This window comes from Sus scrofa, chromosome 15 (assembly GCF_054392235.1).
Source record: "Sus scrofa isolate SSC_HxYL_T2T_F1_AM1 chromosome 15, Sscrofa_HxYL_maternal_Yorkshire_Landrace_v2.0, whole genome shotgun sequence".
In the NCBI taxonomy this organism is placed as follows: domain Eukaryota; kingdom Metazoa; phylum Chordata; class Mammalia; order Artiodactyla; family Suidae; genus Sus; species Sus scrofa.
In genome coordinates, this window is record NC_139397.1 from 53,746,849 (window position 1) to 53,764,377 (window position 17,529).

General features: G+C 39.6%; 1 protein-coding gene across 8 annotated transcripts in view; it reads left to right on the forward strand.

Moving 5' to 3' along the window:
- The window catches only part of NEIL3 (nei like DNA glycosylase 3), a 383,724-nt gene that overhangs the window by 334,675 nt on the left and 31,520 nt on the right, over positions 1 to 17,529 (forward strand). For 5 of the 8 annotated variants that reach the window (XM_084999924.1, XM_021076035.2, XM_084999922.1 and 2 more), the window contains one exon: positions 15,874 to 16,001. In XM_084999924.1, the coding sequence (XP_084856050.1) occupies positions 15,874 to 16,001 (128 nt within the window). Of the gene's footprint in view, positions 1 to 1,840; positions 2,091 to 15,873; positions 16,002 to 17,529 lie in introns of those variants that run through there. The other 3 variants (XM_001926150.6, XM_084999926.1, XM_084999927.1) reach the window with 2 other exon arrangements.

The following is a 17,529-nucleotide window of genomic DNA, read 5'->3' on the forward strand; positions in this document are numbered from 1 at the left end:
TCAAGTAATTAATGTTTAAGACAAAATCGAGACTATACCAGGGTAGGTTTGCTTGCAATGGTGAGACTGTAAATGCTGCAGATGCACAATGTATGTGATTTTGCTCTTAATTGGCTGTAAGGAAGGATAATAAGGAGAAGCATCAAAAGACTTAGAGGCTAGTCACAGATAACAAAATCTGGCTTGGACTTGCAGGGCACCTCAGTGACATTGTTGAACCTCAGTATTCCTGCCCAGCACTTACTCAGCTCCCTGGAGATGGTAAACCTAGCTCTTGAGGAAGATTTTATTTGCTGTGAATGTGCGCCAGTGACAATAGCAACAGAGAATATGTCCATGATGAATCAATCAGACGAATGAAGATTGTGATGGTTTTAAAATGTTTACAAGTTATTTGATACTCTTCTTTTCAAGGGATAAAGCCTAATTCCCCACCCCTATATGGCTATATGACATAATATAATGACATAATGACAGGATGGTAATGAATCTAAGTAGTCAAGGTGTGGCTGTGTCACTTCCGAGACTAGGCAGTAAAGTCCATTACAGCTTCCTCCTTCTCCGATCACATATTCTGGGGATGTCATCTGCCATGGCAGAAAAACAGCCAAGCAACAGCTATGCAGAGACTCATAAAATGAGAAACTAAGGCCTCCTGCCCAGAGCTTTGTAAGAAAGCCCTTTCAGAAGTGGATCTTCTAGCTACAATCAGACCTTTAGGTGACTGCAATCCTGGCCTGTCCTGACCGCAACTGCTTGAAAAGCACTGAGCCAGAACCACCCAGCCGCACTCCTGCCAAATTCCTGACCTGAAGAAACACTGAAATAACAAATGGGATGATTTGTTTGCAAGTGGAAAATAATAAAAAGGTAAAGCGAATAAGGTGTGTGAGGACTATCTTCCATCAAGGATTCTTCCTTGATTATGCAGTAACTTGAACTAGAAGAGTAAACATCGTTAAACAAGGAAGTATAAAGAATCCTGAACCTGATCCAGCTAACTTTCTACCACTAATCTTTCTCCCAACAAATTTTTAAATTCAAGTCTCTATACATTCTCCTGCTTTAATGACAGCAATGATATGCTTATTAAATCACATAAATTGACAATATTTTAATGTGATATACTTTTAATTTTTTAAAGGGATATTTTTCATTATTTACAAAATTGTATGAAGTCTTAGCTTTATATGCTGACATGCATGCATCCTTGTGTAAACCTGAAAAGCTATGAATTGCCCTCAAATTTACATAAAGCCCTGTCTTTGACAAAGAAATTTCAAAAAGTATTCATCTCAAGCAACCCCTACAGAATGATTGCATGAATTTTGGTAGGGCTCTCTCAGTTCAGCTATCCAAAATGAAGGGGATTTTAAGATAGATAATAAAATGTATTTGGCATATAAAGCCACGTTTTCTAAGACATGCTAACTCTATAGGAGAAAAAAAGCTGCTTGTTTTAAAAAACCCTCCTCTGAGTCCCTCCCCTCCCATCCACTTCCAAATAGGGCCTGTAGAAACCAGAGGCTTGCCAGCCTGTCTACAGCAACCTCGGATTTCAGAGCTGAATAAAAGCCACAAAATGTGTGTATACTGAGTAGTTCAAGGACAAGGGCAAAACCTCAAAGCAAAGAAAACAAAGTTGGAGCTTCAAAGGCTCCAGGCGGCTCAGACTTTAGAATTAAACCTCGGGGCATGGCAGTCGGGACTCAGGAACCCAAAACTGATTTGCTATTATAACCTCACTTCCGTACCGAAGGGGTGTGCCACTGCGCTTGCGCCCCGGAGCCCGGACCGCCGGGGCGGGGAGGGTGCTGCCGGGGTGGGGCCAGGCGCGCGGGAGTTTTGAACTTCCTCTCCGCGGAGTCCACCCGGCCGGGGGAGTTTTCTCAGCAGGGCCTTGCAAGTTTGTGGGGCAGAGTGCGGGCCCGGGGATGGTGGAAGGACCAGGTTGTACTCTAAATGGAGAGAAAATTCGGGCTCGAGTGCGCCCGGGCCAAGCGGTGACGGACGTGCGGGGCAGCGCGCTGCAAAACGCGGGGGGTCCTGGCTTGCCTCTCTCAGCCTCGGAGACTGTGGTCCCCTCACAGGTGAGCCTCTCCTGTATTTTTCTGGGGGCCAGCAGGGGAAAAAGAAATAACCCCATCAAGTTTTCTGGGGTCCAAGGCGTCTTGTCCTTGCTTTGATCCTGGGCCCCCGCGTTTCCCAAAGTTTACTTTGATTTCACCTGTGGGAGAAGGCCGAGCTCTTGAGCCTGCGCAGTTGAGAGCTGTTGGACCGCTGGGCTCAGATGGCCACGGAGATGCCAGGTGGAAAGTGATGGAAGGTGTTTTGTTTCATATTACCTTGTTTAACTTCTTTACAACCCAGCGAAAGTCTATAGCTACATTTTGTGCAGTTAATATTATCAGATCTCTGCAATTTCTGACGTGTTTTTTTTATTTTTTAATACTTTTTAAGGCAATAAGTTTTTAGGATTTTATCCTAAGCTTTTAGAATAAAATTCTAACTTCTCACTTGCGTAATATTCTGCAGTTAAGGTGTAATTCTGCAATTAATTTATAATTCTAAAATTGCACATAGACGATTTAGCACTAATCTTCCCACTCAACTTAATATTGCCATCTAATGAAGGGGTAGTGAAACCCGTTCTGGTTCCCTTAAGTAAATTTCTTTCTTTTTAAAAGAAATCTTAGCACAGCTTTTTGCCACTCAGGCATGCATTGCAGATGGTGTGATATTCATTTGGTAAGAATTTAGAACTTGTAGTAAAAATTTTCTGATTAAGCCATCATGCCTTAAAAGCCCTTTAGATGTACAGATGATTATATTTCCTGGATGCATGCAATATTGTGCTGTACTTCAATTTCTCCTGCAAGGCTTCATCATAGCCTTTGGTCCTGGAAGAAAAAGTTGCCTGCTATGAAATTAGCATATGCTTACAGCTTGAAAGAAATGAGGTTCTAAGTCTGAGAAAATACATTTTCAAACTTGGCAAAAGAGCAAATTTCGCATCTCCTTCCAATTGCCCTTGTATTTTATATATTTTGACTTTAAATGTCAGGTAGTACTCTGCACCTGTATAGTATTTCCAAATTCATTTCAAGGTACCACAGAGATGGATCTTGAGTGATCTCTTAGGAATATTAATGTTTATAAAAATGACTCATTCAATGAAATTTTGACAACTCAAGGGACCTGGGGAACAAAGACTAACACTTCCACTTGTAGAGTCTATTCTTTAGTTGGGAAGATATATTCATTAAGAACATAAAGAATTATGAATTGATAAGTTTTCTAAGGAGGAGATACATGGTTTCGTAAGAACTTACAGGAAGTTCAGGGAGGGCTTTGCCAGGAAATGAACAATTAAGCTGAGGTACCAAAGGATGAGGAGATACAGCAGACCTGAGCTGAAGGCTGGCAGGCAGAACGCATCAGGCAGGAGGATAGAAAAGAAGAGGGCTTCAGAAGTGTGAGAGATTGAAAGAAACCTGGTGTGGCTGGAAGAGGGAGGATGAGATGGAAGGTGGTTTGAAATAAGAAAAGGGATTAGTGGGTCATAGTCAGACCTTGGGGGTCTTTGTAGACTGGGTAGGGACTTCCTATTCATTTTGGGAGTAATGGTGGTCTGTGAAAAGTGATCCATTGACACTTTGAAAAGATCACTCTACTTTGCAAAGGAAAAACATAAGATGGAGGAAAGCCAGAGTAGATGCTGCTTCCATAGTTAGGCACAGACAGCAGGAATCCAGAGGGGTGTTCCTAGAGTCTGGAAGAGAGTAATGGTGGCAGAGATGAAGAGAAGGGAACGGAATCACTGTTTTGGAAGTAAAGGCAATAGGGCTTGGTAATGGATATGGCATGACTGTGTTATGGGTATCATAATTTACATCATTCAACAATACTGTGCTTCGTGTTAGGTTTTATGCTTGCTTCTGGAGATAACAAAGGTGAATAAGATAAACTTCCTTCTGTGAGAATGCCACTTAATGTTTTAAATAGACATCACCTCATTGGTATTTAGGCCAAAACAGCATGAACATTTCCTTTATAATCATTTGGGATTATCTCTAGGGGCAAGGTGTAAAGTGCCTTTGAAGTACTGTTCCATTTCATTTAGTCATGAGAAACATTAACCCTTTGATAAAGGATTAACCTGATTGTACAGATGAAGAATATGAGCAAGGCTTGGAGTAAGTTTGAATAAAATGTCCAAGATCACATGATTAGGAAGGGGTTTAATCAAGGGTTGATCTCCCTTCTTTCAAACTCCAAAGCCTACACTCTTAACCATAGCTCCTCTCAGTTATAAAAGGTTTAGAAGGAAAATGGCTAATGTTTTATCGGCAGGAGTGCCACATTGCTCAGCATTTAGTGGTGATTACTTATTAACCAGAGAAGTGAGACCTTAAGTTTTTGCCTGTGCCTGGCACCATTTTTAGTTTTGTTCGTTTTAGTTGATTCTGTTGCCTACTCTGATAATTCTGTGATGAATCCCATATTTGAAGTCTTCTATTTCCATGTTCACAGTGCAGCCTGATGATAATAATACACCTGCTTCATCAGTGGTTGGGCAGTTATTAATTTCACTTGGAAACAATATTAAATGAGCTGTACCCCTTAAATAAAAAGCCCTTCCACTTAAAGCTAGTATATTTAATACCTTGACATAAAGAGGTATTAAAAATTGGGAAGGTCTTTATGAACGGGACCAGCAAATCCGGGAACTGGATTTGTTAATCAGTGTGGAATGAATAAACCTTTTGTGGTTATTGGGAGTATTCTAATTATTTTGTCATGCCTTCACTTTCTGGGCCTTTGATCTAAAAACTAATAATAGTCTTTGTAAACATGAAGGATCTTTTTGCGTTTTAGAGTGTCACTGAATCCGTAGTAAATTTCATCAAAACGTGATAGCTTGTCACACATCTCTGGCACAATCATCACTGTAACAGGTGATCCTGTGTTTCCTAGGCCTTCATGACAGAGAGTTAAAGCTATTTAAAATTTCTGCTACAGGCTTGAAATCACTCCTTTTTACAAGGCAGCAGCTGAAAAATAATAACTGCATCAATCTTCTTTATACTGCAGTAAACATGAAAAAATAAAAAAATGCAAAGGAAAGTTAAAGAAATATTACTTGAGTACTTAAAATAAATGATTTAAACTTTAGATAATCCTTGTCCTAAAAAAACAACCAAAAACACCCTTACCTATGTAGCTACTACCGTAATGAACCAGTTACTCTGGCATATAACCTCCCCTTTGCTCCAGCTTAAATTTCATAGAGAACACATTTTAAGACATGTCTCCTTGTGGGAAATGATTCTCATTTTGAGGAGGAAAGCCTAGCCATAGAAGGTCCCAGCATCGGCTCGTCGTGTATGCACTGTATTATTTCTCTTAGTTCTGATCCACTGTCTTGTCAGCATAAGATTATGCAACTCTGTAAGCATGTTGCATAAAACGCTGCTGGAGTTTGTGGAACCTTATGGTAAGAAACAACATTGGAATATAAATGAATATGCCTGGGTTAATGAGCTGTGTAGAGTCAGTCCTCTGATTTTAATTGTTGGGTGGATACAATATTTTGGTGAAATTGGTGTGTCATCTGCCTATGTTTTTTATCTCCTTTCACAAAACAGGATATGAAACAAAGTTTCATTATAAGCATTGGTTTCTTTTGAAACAGGATCCTCTGGCTACTCCATCAGTCCTTGAGGTTTGACCCATGTGTTTAACATGCTGGCTACTTTCATTCATCTTGATCTGCCCCTGGCAGTGTTTTGAACAGAGTAGACATTTAGTAAACATTTGAATGGATGGAGATGAGCAACGTTTTAAATAGAGCAAAAATAGTTTTGATGAAGGATTTAAAAATAAATTCAGTTTAGAATCTTTATGAATGTGTATTCTCTTATGTATGTTAAATGGAAATTCCACTTACAAGAAAATAATGAAGCCACATAGTAAAAGTTTTCCTCCCTCCTTTCCCTTTTTCGTAGTGGGGGGGAAAATCCTAGCTCATTTTATTGTCATTATATAAAGGAATGAGCTAATCCACAGGGATTCATTCTCCAGCTAAATGAAGCTTTTTTGTTTAAATCCAAAGAGGTTTTAAAACTGTGTAGCAGGTGCATTTAGTACTTACCTTCTTAAATGGATATTGAAGATGTTTCACCTTGATGACCCAGGATCGTTATTTTTCAGTATTCAGCATTATATGGGATCACGGAACGAGAGATAACAGAACAGGTAACAATTCTGCAGATGAGGAAACTCAGGGAGATGATTTTCCATCGCCTTTGGAGCTTTTAACCCAACACTGAAGTTTTGGGTGTGATATGGAGAAAAGAACATCTGATCATCTTGATTTTGAATACTAGCTCCTTTGTAACTTCCTCAGCTGGAGGTGCCTGTGTGCATATTTTTGCTTATTTGGTCAGGATTAGATCAGAGGATGTACCAAACTCTTAGTTTACTACCTAGCAAAGTAAACGTCCTGGTAATTGTTTGAATTGTTTGTTTCTTTTTCTCACAGATGAGGGCTTTCTCACTAGACCCATTTATCTGAGGCATGCCCTATTCCCTTGTGAAAGTTGTAATCTTTTGGTGCCTTCCAATTGTGTACAAAGCATTTAGCCTCTGAATAGGTATTTAAAACCTCTGCTCTTACAAAATTTTAGAGTATATTTTGATGTAAGGACCTAAAGACCTCTATTTGGGGGCTTAGAGACCATTTTAAAATTAGGTTCTTTGATGGCTTAAGTTGGTAGGTGAGTGACTTCTCTAATTACTGAAAGTATTGTTGAATTAGGAAGAGAAAGCATTAGGGTAAAAAAGGAGGAGAGACTATGAATGTAATAAATACGGTATCATTTTTTCTCTTTGGAGAAAATATGCAACTGCACCAGAGTTGAGACATTTATCTATAGAAAAGTCTTACTCTGTTCTGAAAAGTTCATCTTCCTTGTTCACTCATGGATAGGCAGGATAAATGGTAATCGGCACAATAAATCATGTACTGTCTCTGAAGATATATGTTGTTTTGACGATTTCATATTATTAAGCCACTTGAAAATGGGAAGGTGAACCCTTCTCAATCATACTTAATATTGTGGCAAAGGAGATTTTCGTCTCTATTTCAGGGGGAAAAAAGAGGATGAAATGTTCAAATAATACAGTAACAGGATTATAAGGGTCAACATGAGAAAGTCAAGTATATATTGGGCAATTGTGTATAGTTACAGCAAAGATAACAGGCTTATGGGAATTAATTTTTGAATTTGTCTGGGCAACTGAAGCTTATACAAAGAGGTGATAACCCACATTCTACAGTAGGACAGTGAATATCTTGTGTATCTTAGATTTATTGCAAAAGCCTTGCCCAGTTTCTACACAGTAACTCTCAAAATAAGTGGAACAAACCATCACTGGTATACCAGAATTTTCCCCCTAAAATGAAGTTATATTAAAAAAAAAAGTTTAAAATATATGCAGGTGCTTGAGATGGGTGAAGCAAGTTATAAGTGAAATTTTTATTTTGCCCTGAGTATATACTATCCAGAGCTGATTATTTTAGAAATGATAGCATATGGAAAATCAGGTGATTTGGGTCAAGTGCTCATATGATGGACAACTGGATAAAAAAGATCTTTTTGTATCATCTCCCTCAAATAAGCTAATGGAATAGATGCCTTTAAAGCATCTATTTAAATGCTGAGTAAACATCACAAATAAAAACCAGGGCACGCTGAGACTAATTGCTGAAAAATACATTAATCCCTTCCTCAACCTTCCCATAAACTTTCTTTTTACTTTATGGGGAAATCCTGTTAAATATAGTATTTTACTTCCTTCTAGCTTTGGAGAGTCATGAAAATTTGGACCCCTCATGTTTAAGTCTTACTCCATTGCACAAAATCAGAAGATAAGAGACTAGGGTGTTAAATTTCAAAGGAGATGAAACAGGTGGTGGAATAGAGTTTTCATCAAGAAACCTTAGGAAAGGTAAAGCAAAATGAGGTTGGTGGATGGGAAAGACAGTAAGCCTGTGTTTTAAAGCCATACTTAGTTTTTAAGACGGAAGGAAGGAGGGATCTGATTAATCCCACAAATGTTTTCTTTTTCTTTTTTTTTGTCTTTTGCCTTTTTATGGCCACACCCACAGCATATGGAGGTTCCCAGGATAGGGGTCAAATCAGAGTTACAGCTGCAAGCCTACCCTACAGCCACAGCAATGTGAGATCCGAGCCACGTCTGTGACCTACACCACAACTCATGGCAATGCCGGATCCTTAACCCATTGAGTGAGGCCAGGGATCGAACCCAAGTTCTCTTGGATACTAGTCGTGTTAGTTAACCACTGAGCGATGACGGGAACTCCGATCCCACAATTGTTTTCTGAACTCTAGGTATTGTGTAAGGTCACAGGGCTATTAAACACAGGAGTTACTATCCCCAAAGAGCTTATAGACAAATAAGGGAGAAATGCAAGTCACAGACAATCATTCAGTTTGGTAAGTACTGTTATAGTGGTTGTAGTGCTGGGTCCCCAGACAGAAAACATCAAGATGATTCCACTTCCTAGGCCGGTAAATTCTAGTACCAGAGAGAATGACAAACCACATATGTGAGCAAGGAGGAGGTTATACTAACGTTGCTTTTTAACTCCCCCGAAAATAAAACAGTACGTTTAATCAAATATTTAAAAACTGATTTGGAAGCATGGTCAAGCCAAGGGCACATGGCACAGCCTCTGCTGACTGACCTCATTTGATAGTGTCAAGGCTCTAAGTTTTCACAGTACCTCTGTCTCCGGAGACCTGTGGTCATTCCTGCACTTGCCCACTGCTGACATCTGTGTTATAATGGTCACCTTCATCAGACCGTAAACATCTTCTTTCAGTATTTATAGAACCTTTAATATCATAACTTTCCACATTTCTTTTTTTGATATCATAGTGAATGTTATTTTTAATTATGGAGAATACCATAATTAAACACCAGCAAAGTAGGTGAGACATCTTATCACACCGTCAAAGATTTGGTCTGTGGTTCTTTATGGCTCCGTCAGCCAGGACAATAGTTCACTTTTTATGGGCTGCTGTGTGAAGAGATTTAGTGGTCGCATGCATTGTAAGTATATTGGCCTTTGTGTTTTTTGATTCATCCTCCTACGTACAGTGGAACTTATTTCCAACTGTATGTACTCCTCTTTGTCTAGTTAATAAGTGGTCCATAACCATAAAGTTTTGGAGGGCCATCCACTGAGTCTTTCTTTTGCTAAATAACCAAATCTCTCATGCTTAAATGTTAGACTTTCTAAAATCTCTGATGGTTGACAATAATTTGGAGAGTATGACTGTTTCAGGATAGCCTTTGCAATAAACCTAAGATTTACAAGATATTTGCTTGTCCTACTCTAGAATCTGGGGCTATCACCTCTTTGTATAAGGGATTAATCCTGGATAGAAAAACATTTTTTTTAGTCTACCCCTCAGCCTTGGTTCTGGAGGGTATTTCATCTGTGCTCTCTACAAGCTCCACATGGAACCAAATTCCTCACAGTGCGGGTTCTATGCAGTCCTGAGGCAGGATCTAATAGATCCATTTAGTGCATAATTAGAAATTCCCTGGGGAAAATCTAGGATAAAAATCAGGATAAACTAGGTTTGAATTTCTTCCTAATAGACATTATTAGGAGCCCTGGGCATATAACTATTTAGGCAAGAAAAGGTAGAAGTTTTCATTAAGTATCCATAGTTTTTACCAGGTTTTTGTAGTTTAATTGATGTCTTCTGAAATATATGTCATAGTGGTTTAAGAATAAGTGGCACAAAATTTTTGGTATGAATTGTACTCAGATATTTTGTTTATATTCATTATAACAAAACTCAGTGATGTATTACTGCTGAATTACATTTGGGAGTTTTGATAATGGAGAAGTTTCAGATGGCCCAGTCCATCTGAACAGTGAGCAGTAGTCCTTGCAGAGTGGAAAACTTCACCAGAAAATCATCTGGGTTTTCAGAACACATAGAATCAAAAAATAAAAAAAATAAAAAAAAAATAAGTCAGGGAAAACTATGATCCTAGTGGGCACATGATTATATAGGCAAATACAAACAGGCCTACTTCCTTTCAATAAGATCTATACCCTCAACTAATGAGTATTTGGTTGGTGTACATAAAAAAGTTTACCTCATATGGTCCTATATGGTGAGACTTCATGAAATTTCTTCACTAATGTGACTACAGTGAAACCACTGACACCATTTGTATGAGGCCATTGGCCTCTGCCTATGAATGATGAGACTGGACATTTGTCAGAATCTGAGAAAGTTGAGTGCTAATTAATTATATGCTATATATAACCTTAGAGGATCTGTGTTCAGGGGGCCTCCCTTCTTCTCAGTTGATGACCTTGATTCCTGCTTTACTGAGAAACTGAATCAACCCATAGGAGGATTTTCACAGGCACATCTACCTACCTATCAACACCTGTACTCCCTCTAATCTGCCTTCCTTCCTGAGGCTGTACATAAACTGTCCATGTTCCTGTCAAGACCAGTAAACCACATATATCTTTGAACCCTCTCTTCTTGCCTAGTTAAGACAGTCTTCCACTGTAGAGTAGCGTTTTCCTCTCTGCTGAATCTTTCCATTAACATACAGACAAAACCCATCTTTTAAGATGGCTAACAAAAGACACTCCCCTTAGCCATCACCCCATGTCTGTGTTGTCGTTTACAGATTTGTGTATTCACACTGCCTCTAATTCCTCTTTTCCTCTTGCCTCTTAAACCCACTCCACCCAGGCTTTTGCCTCCGGTCGCTTTTCTACAATTCTTGTCGCTCCTCACCTAGATGTTGCTGAATGCAATGGTCAGGTCTCAGATTTCCTTTTTCTTGATGTGCTAGCAGTACTTGACTCCTCTTCTCCTTGAGACATGTTCTCCCTTGGCTTCCAGGATACACCCTTGCTTCGTTTGCTCCTACCTTGCTGGCGGCCTTCTCGGTCTCCTTTGGTGGCTCCTCCTCCCCAACATGATAACATTACAGGGTTCTCAGTGTCAGTTCTTGGGCCCCTTTCCTTCTTTATCTCTGTTTTCTTGCTCAGCTCATCCAGTTTCAAAGTGTTAAGAGCCATTTGAATTGCTGACCACCAAATTCCTGTCTCCAGCCTAGACCTCTCTCCTGAACTCCATACCCATATCCAACTGCTGACTTGACCTCTCCACTTATGTGTCTATTAGACATTTCAAACTTGATCTTCCTCTCCCGTCTTACCCCAGATTCCATCTTCCCAAACCTTCATCTCAGTTGATAACACTGCTGTTTTTCCATCTGTTCAGGCCAGAAATCCCCTGTAGTCAGTGTGCCAGCAAGTCTCCTTTGTTCACCTTCAGGACGCATCCACAGATCTGGCCCAGATATGGCATCCGGACACAGGTCTCCTTTGTCTCTTGTCTGCTTTGTTGCAGTAGTTGCCTTCTGTTGCGTTTCTGTTGGAGAAAAAGCCAGACCTTAGAGTGGACCTTGTGGGCCACAAGATCTGATTCTTATCTTGTCAGACTTCATTTCTCCACCATCTTCCCTATTTTTAGTGCTCTAGCCACCTGGCCTGTTTTCTGTTCTACATATACCAGAAACACCTGCCCTAGGACCTTTGCATTGCCCTTCCTTTTGCCTGGATCATGACTTACTTGCAACTCCTTTAAGAGTTGCGTAAATGTCATTTTCCCAATGAAATTATACCTACTTCATTTAAAATTGCCCTTACCTAGTCTTGATTTCTTTTTTTCATCTTGATTTCTTGTAAAAATGTTCTGATAACATTGTTACTCTGTTTCTTCTTCCTCTTTCTCCTCAGACTATAAACTCCATAAAAAGCAGGAGGCATTTATTTTTTTCATTGACATCACTTGCATTTAGACCCCACTGTGTGTGAGGTTGACAAAATTTTCTAAAAATCCAATTCCACAGCCAAGAATGGTGCATTTTTAATGGGGAGGGTTGTGTCCAGATGTCTCACACCACCTTTGTCCTCAGAGGATGTCAAAGCTGTAGACACAGTGAAGTGAATAAGATGAACTGTGGTAGCTGTTGACTGTGAGTTTTAAATTAAATGGTGTACATTCTCGTCAAAGCTATTAATTTAGTGATATGAGCAGACTTCACAAGAGGTAGTTGGGACCCATTTACTATTGTATTAGATATTGTGACAGCATTGTTTATTTCAAAATTACCTTGCCTGTCTCTTTGCCAGGAGCCATTATAAAACATGGTAAAGTAAGAATAAGGTTAGGGATAGAGGTCTGACAGGAAACAGAGATGTCATTGAGTGAGAGCAGCTCAGTCATGTGGTTCCCCATTTGAGGAGGTAGCAAAATGATGTGATTAGATTTAGAGCAGAACAGTGAGAGACAGTGATGTGGCAATCACAGAAGAATTTTCAATCATCTATTGATTGGTATTCAGTCAATACTGATCAAGTATAGTGGTTTCACTGTTCACTGGGTGGTCAGGCCGTACCAAAGGATAGACTAGAACATGGGTGTGACTACAGTCCAAAGGCAGATACATGACCCTGGAAGAAACTAGTGCCCGATGCCACATTGCTGAGAAAAGACAACATGCACACCAGGTTCAAGGGGTACAACGTTTGCTTACAGCCAGAGGAGAGAGTGCATGGGGCCCCAGTGGATCTAGTCCGGGTCACTGAGGGCAGTGTAATTGCACCTGCCCCACTTTCTGCCCTCCCCCTTGGGCTGGAACCCAGAACACTGGAGTAGGGGTGTGCCTGAGGGCCATTGACCCAAGCAGGTGCTTAAACTGGACATAGGAGTGAACTTGAACTGGGAACAGGAAAGGAATTCCTCACAAGGGGTCAAGCACAGGCCTTGAGGCTTCTGCCTCTCCCAGAAAGAAGAGATCCAGGTCCAAGGCAGGGTGAAGGGTGTGACAGTGACATGATGACCTTTTCCTCCATATTGGGTAGATGTTGGGCTTGCCATTTAACTTGTGAAACTTAAGGGGTAATGCAAGCACTGGGGTGACAGTCATACCCTCCCAGCCAAGAAGTAGAGAATGCCACTGTGGTATCTCGGGCTGTACAGATGAAATGGGGTCAGATCATACCCAGCCTCTGCTGGGAACCCTGACAGAAACCAGAGGACTTCAGAGGGCATGGTTAAAACCAGCTGCTAGTAAAGTATTTGGGGAGGGGAATAAGAGGTGCTTGGCATGGAGCAATGGAAACACAAAGCCCTGAACCATTAATTTAGAAAATGAAGATTTAAAATGTCACAAGACCTTACAGCAGAGATCCTAAAAGTGTAAAGCCTAATATCTTGAGGCAGAGATTACTCATAACAGATCTATATCTGCTCTGTATATCATCATCTTCAGAGTCTCCTGGCTAGTTTCTAAGAACTTTCTACCTACTAATTGGTTGTCATGGGAATGCACCTTGAAACCTATCTTAATCTTCACTTGGCTTGAAGTGTATATAAGTGGCAGCGTTAAGTCTTGTTAGGTAGAAAAACATCAAACTCTTGGTGCTTCTCAGTCCAGGGTTCTAACTGATTCATTTACAAAAACGAGGCAAATGTGAAAGATACATTTCCCTCATGAGTACTCAGGCTCGTGCCAGTGCTTGAGCATCACTGATTTGCCCTAGAGTTCATCCAGGAAAGAGAAATCAGAGGCAGATGCTCTGAGGACATGGTGACACATGTGCCTGTAGTTCCTGATGCTAGATCCTCCCACAGTTTCTTTTTTGTGATTCATGCAGAACTGCAAGGCTGTAACTTTTAGGTGCTTCTGTGCATTTGTTCATTGGTCACTATAAGTCTGTGATTGATTCCCCAGTTTTCATTTTGCAAAGGAGGGTGTGTAAAGCCAGTTCCCTGAACTTCAGACAGTTGAGAGATTCCAGCATTGGCTGTAGCCATTCCACTTGTGAATGGATTTAATGGGAGAATAGCGTGTTCTTAGTCTCCTCAAGCTGCTGTAACAGACTGGGTGGCTTGAACAACAGAAATTTATTTTTTCATAGTCTTGGAGTCTAGAAGTCCAAGATCAAAGTTCCAGCCAGTTGGTTTCTGGTGAAGCTCTCTTCCTGGCTTGCTGATACCACTTTCTTCTCACTTGGCCCTCCCTCTGAGCACGCAGGAGGGAGAGAGTGTTCTTGTCATCTCACTGTATAAGAATATTAATCCAGTTGGATCAGGGCCCTATCCTTACAACCTGATTAAACCTTAATTACCTCTTAAAGGCCCTATTTTCAAATATAGTCACAGTAGGGGTAAGAGCTTCAGCATGAGAATGTTGGAGAAGACCCAATTTAGTCCTTAGCAGTTCTCAATATATATTTATATATACTTTAATATTTATTATCCCTTTATTCCTTTGAGCTAAATATTGCAGTTGTGTCTTTTTAAACACAGACCAATTTAGTAAAGAACAGAATAGACATATGCGCTTAAATACCCAGAATGACAGGTGTCTGTAAACCAAAAGTCTGAGAATCATTGAACAATACCGTTCTTCCATAAGTGGAGGGCAAGTTGTTATTTGCTCATAGACTGTATCTAAAACTGTTTTATAATAGTCTCCCTGACACACATGATGGAAGGCTACCACCACCTCACCCACACCTCACCAGGATTTTATCCTGGATCTTCAGAGAATCCTTAAGTCCATCTGAGAGAAAAGGAAATAAAAGTTAAAAGTATTTGAAGATATTACCTTAGATGAAGTTATGTCTTAATACAACTATATGTACCTATTGCATCTTACATAACTGTCATGTATTTATAATATTTTAAAATTTTATTACATTTGAATACAAGTTAAATAATATTTATAAAACTTATGTCTCGAGAATAAAAAAAGTGACGCCAATATACATATTGCCCAGCTTAAGAAAAAGAGCATTATATGTGTCATCATTTTCTGCAACATTATGTCGTTGTTACTCAGAAGGCTAGTTGAGGTATTTAAAAAAATGATGCGTTAGCAACTTCTCAAGGGGATCTAAACTCAATCCATTCCTTTTCCTCACCTACAGAAGAGCTGAGATTTTGAATTTATAATTTCCTTGATCTTTGTAATATTCAGTACGTGGATTGTAATCCTAACAATAGTTCTGCATGGTGATAATGGAAAAGTGTAGTGGGTTCTTTTCCTTTATTCTAAACATTGCAAATGGGGAAGAGAGAGAAGCAGACCTCAAATTAGTTTTGTCTGCTCAGGGGGACCCCAGGCTTTATCCCTCAAGGACCATGAGAACTGAAGCCCTTATACCTTAGCGCTGGTAAATGCCTTTCTGATAAAAGCTAGCTTCTTGCCTTTGGGGTTCTCTCTCACTCCTACTTGGTTTTTGACCTCTTATTCTTCCTTTCCTGGCATGTGAGTTCATCTTTACAGGTCAGAATATCTTGTTTTCCTATTTTATCCCCCATTTTTTGGTTGTTTTTAATCCGAATGCTCTTCCGAGGACCTTGGCTGTATTGCTGGAAATGAAATGCTCTGTGCCCGGCTTTTAGCTTTAAAGCATTCACATTATTTTTCTGTGCTTTCTTTTTATATGCACAGAGCTATATGGTCCTAGAAGAAAATCATTTTGACTGTGTGCCAATTACTTTTTTTTTCACTTAATTATTTTTTGGCCTCTCTTAAAACGACTACAATAATTTGATAAAATGTATGTAAACAACTGATTACATTACTTGACTTGTTGGAGATTCTTCTTGCTGGGATGCACCTGGGCATGAAGTTATATAAAAACATTAAGAATTAAATTATGATTTTGTTTTGAGTTTGTATGTGTGTGTTTACATGTGTGCATGTATTTTCTCTTAGGCTATTGCACTGAATAATAATAAACTTTGCAGCCAGAATTCCTTGAGACTGCTTAATGGACACGTTTACAGTGGTGTGGAGACTCTGGGGAAGGAGCTCTTTATGTACTTTGGGCCAAAAGCTTTACGGTAAGATAAACTTGTACAATACATCTTATCTCTCTATGTTTAAAGATGTGTAGAAGGCTTTTCTTGCAGTTTGCTGCATGTCGCATTTAATCATGTAGAAAGTACTCTATTTTTAAGAGAGCTGTAACACAAGAGGTTGAGATTCTATCCTGGAAAGCAATAAGCAGAAGAGGCATAAATTGTGATGTCATCCCTACTTGGCGGGCTAGTCAATTTATTTCTTTGAAAAAAAAAAAATGATAGTCTGTCAGAGCTTTCCAAGGGATATTTAGAGCAATACAGCTCTGTTTTGCTTGTCTCCAAACTCTCTCTGCTGCTCTTTCCCCATCTCGTTTTCACCAAATGTTTATTGCATTTAGCGACATCAGTTTCCTTATACTTATGACAGCTCCTAGGTTGGCTTAAATGTATCTCTGGATTTTTATATTTTTCTGCCTTCTTTCCCTGAAGCCTTGTAAAGAAATGGAAACTTACTTATAAAATTAAAAACTTTCAGGAGTTCCCTGTTGGCTCAGTGAATTAAGGACCTGGCATTGTCACTGCTGTGGTGCAGACTGGATCCCTGGCCCAGGAACACAAACTTTGCACTGATGTAACCGGTTCTCTGCTGTTTCACAGTGCTTATAGAAATTCATTGGCTAACATGTTGATTGATTCAATGATAAAAATGTCAAAATGTATCTTATCATCATCTAATTTTTGCAAAAAATACAAAAAAAAAAAAAGGCCTGAGGATTACCATGTCTATCAAATCTTCATCTTCTCGGAGTTTAGCCTAAGCTATTGCAAACTGTAAAGTTTGGATCACTTCTAATATTACTTTAAGATATGAAACAGTTTTCAACTCCTTAAAAGAAAAGTTCTGTTACTGGATCCCATACTTCTAACTGAAGGTGAATAATGGACACAGAGAGGTGACATGACTATGTGATTGCTATTTATCGCATCTCATCTATCGCACATTTAGCATTCATGTAATTGCTTTTCCTTTGAAGTATAATGGTCACAGTAATAATGGTCACAGAGAGGTGATATGACTGTGTGATTGCTATTTATCGCATCTCATCTATCGCACGTTCAGCATTTACGTAATTGCTTTTCCTTTGAAGTATTCTCTCTCCGTTGTCAGCAGCCGCTGTCCTTGGACAACATTGTCCCTTCGTGGTTTCTTTTAGTCTGGAATTGATAACCTCAGCATTCGCCTACCGGTCTGTGCAGTAGTGATCAGCCGCAGGCTACATTATTGTTGTATAGATTGATGTGATTGAAAATTCTTTGCTCTGAACAGAGTAGACACAGTGGGAGCCATGTAAGATAGTTGAAAACATTGATATGTTATTGATCTCTGGTGTGAGGTGCAGATTTATTTCTCTAGGATGAGAGGGAGGTTTTTATCAAATGTTCTCCACAAGACTGATAAGAAGGGAATCATTTCTCAGTGCAGGGCTGTCAGTAAGCATTCCATGAAATTCTAAACAAACTAAGTGAACTAGTTCCATCCCTGGTAGGTACGTGTGTCAATATATGG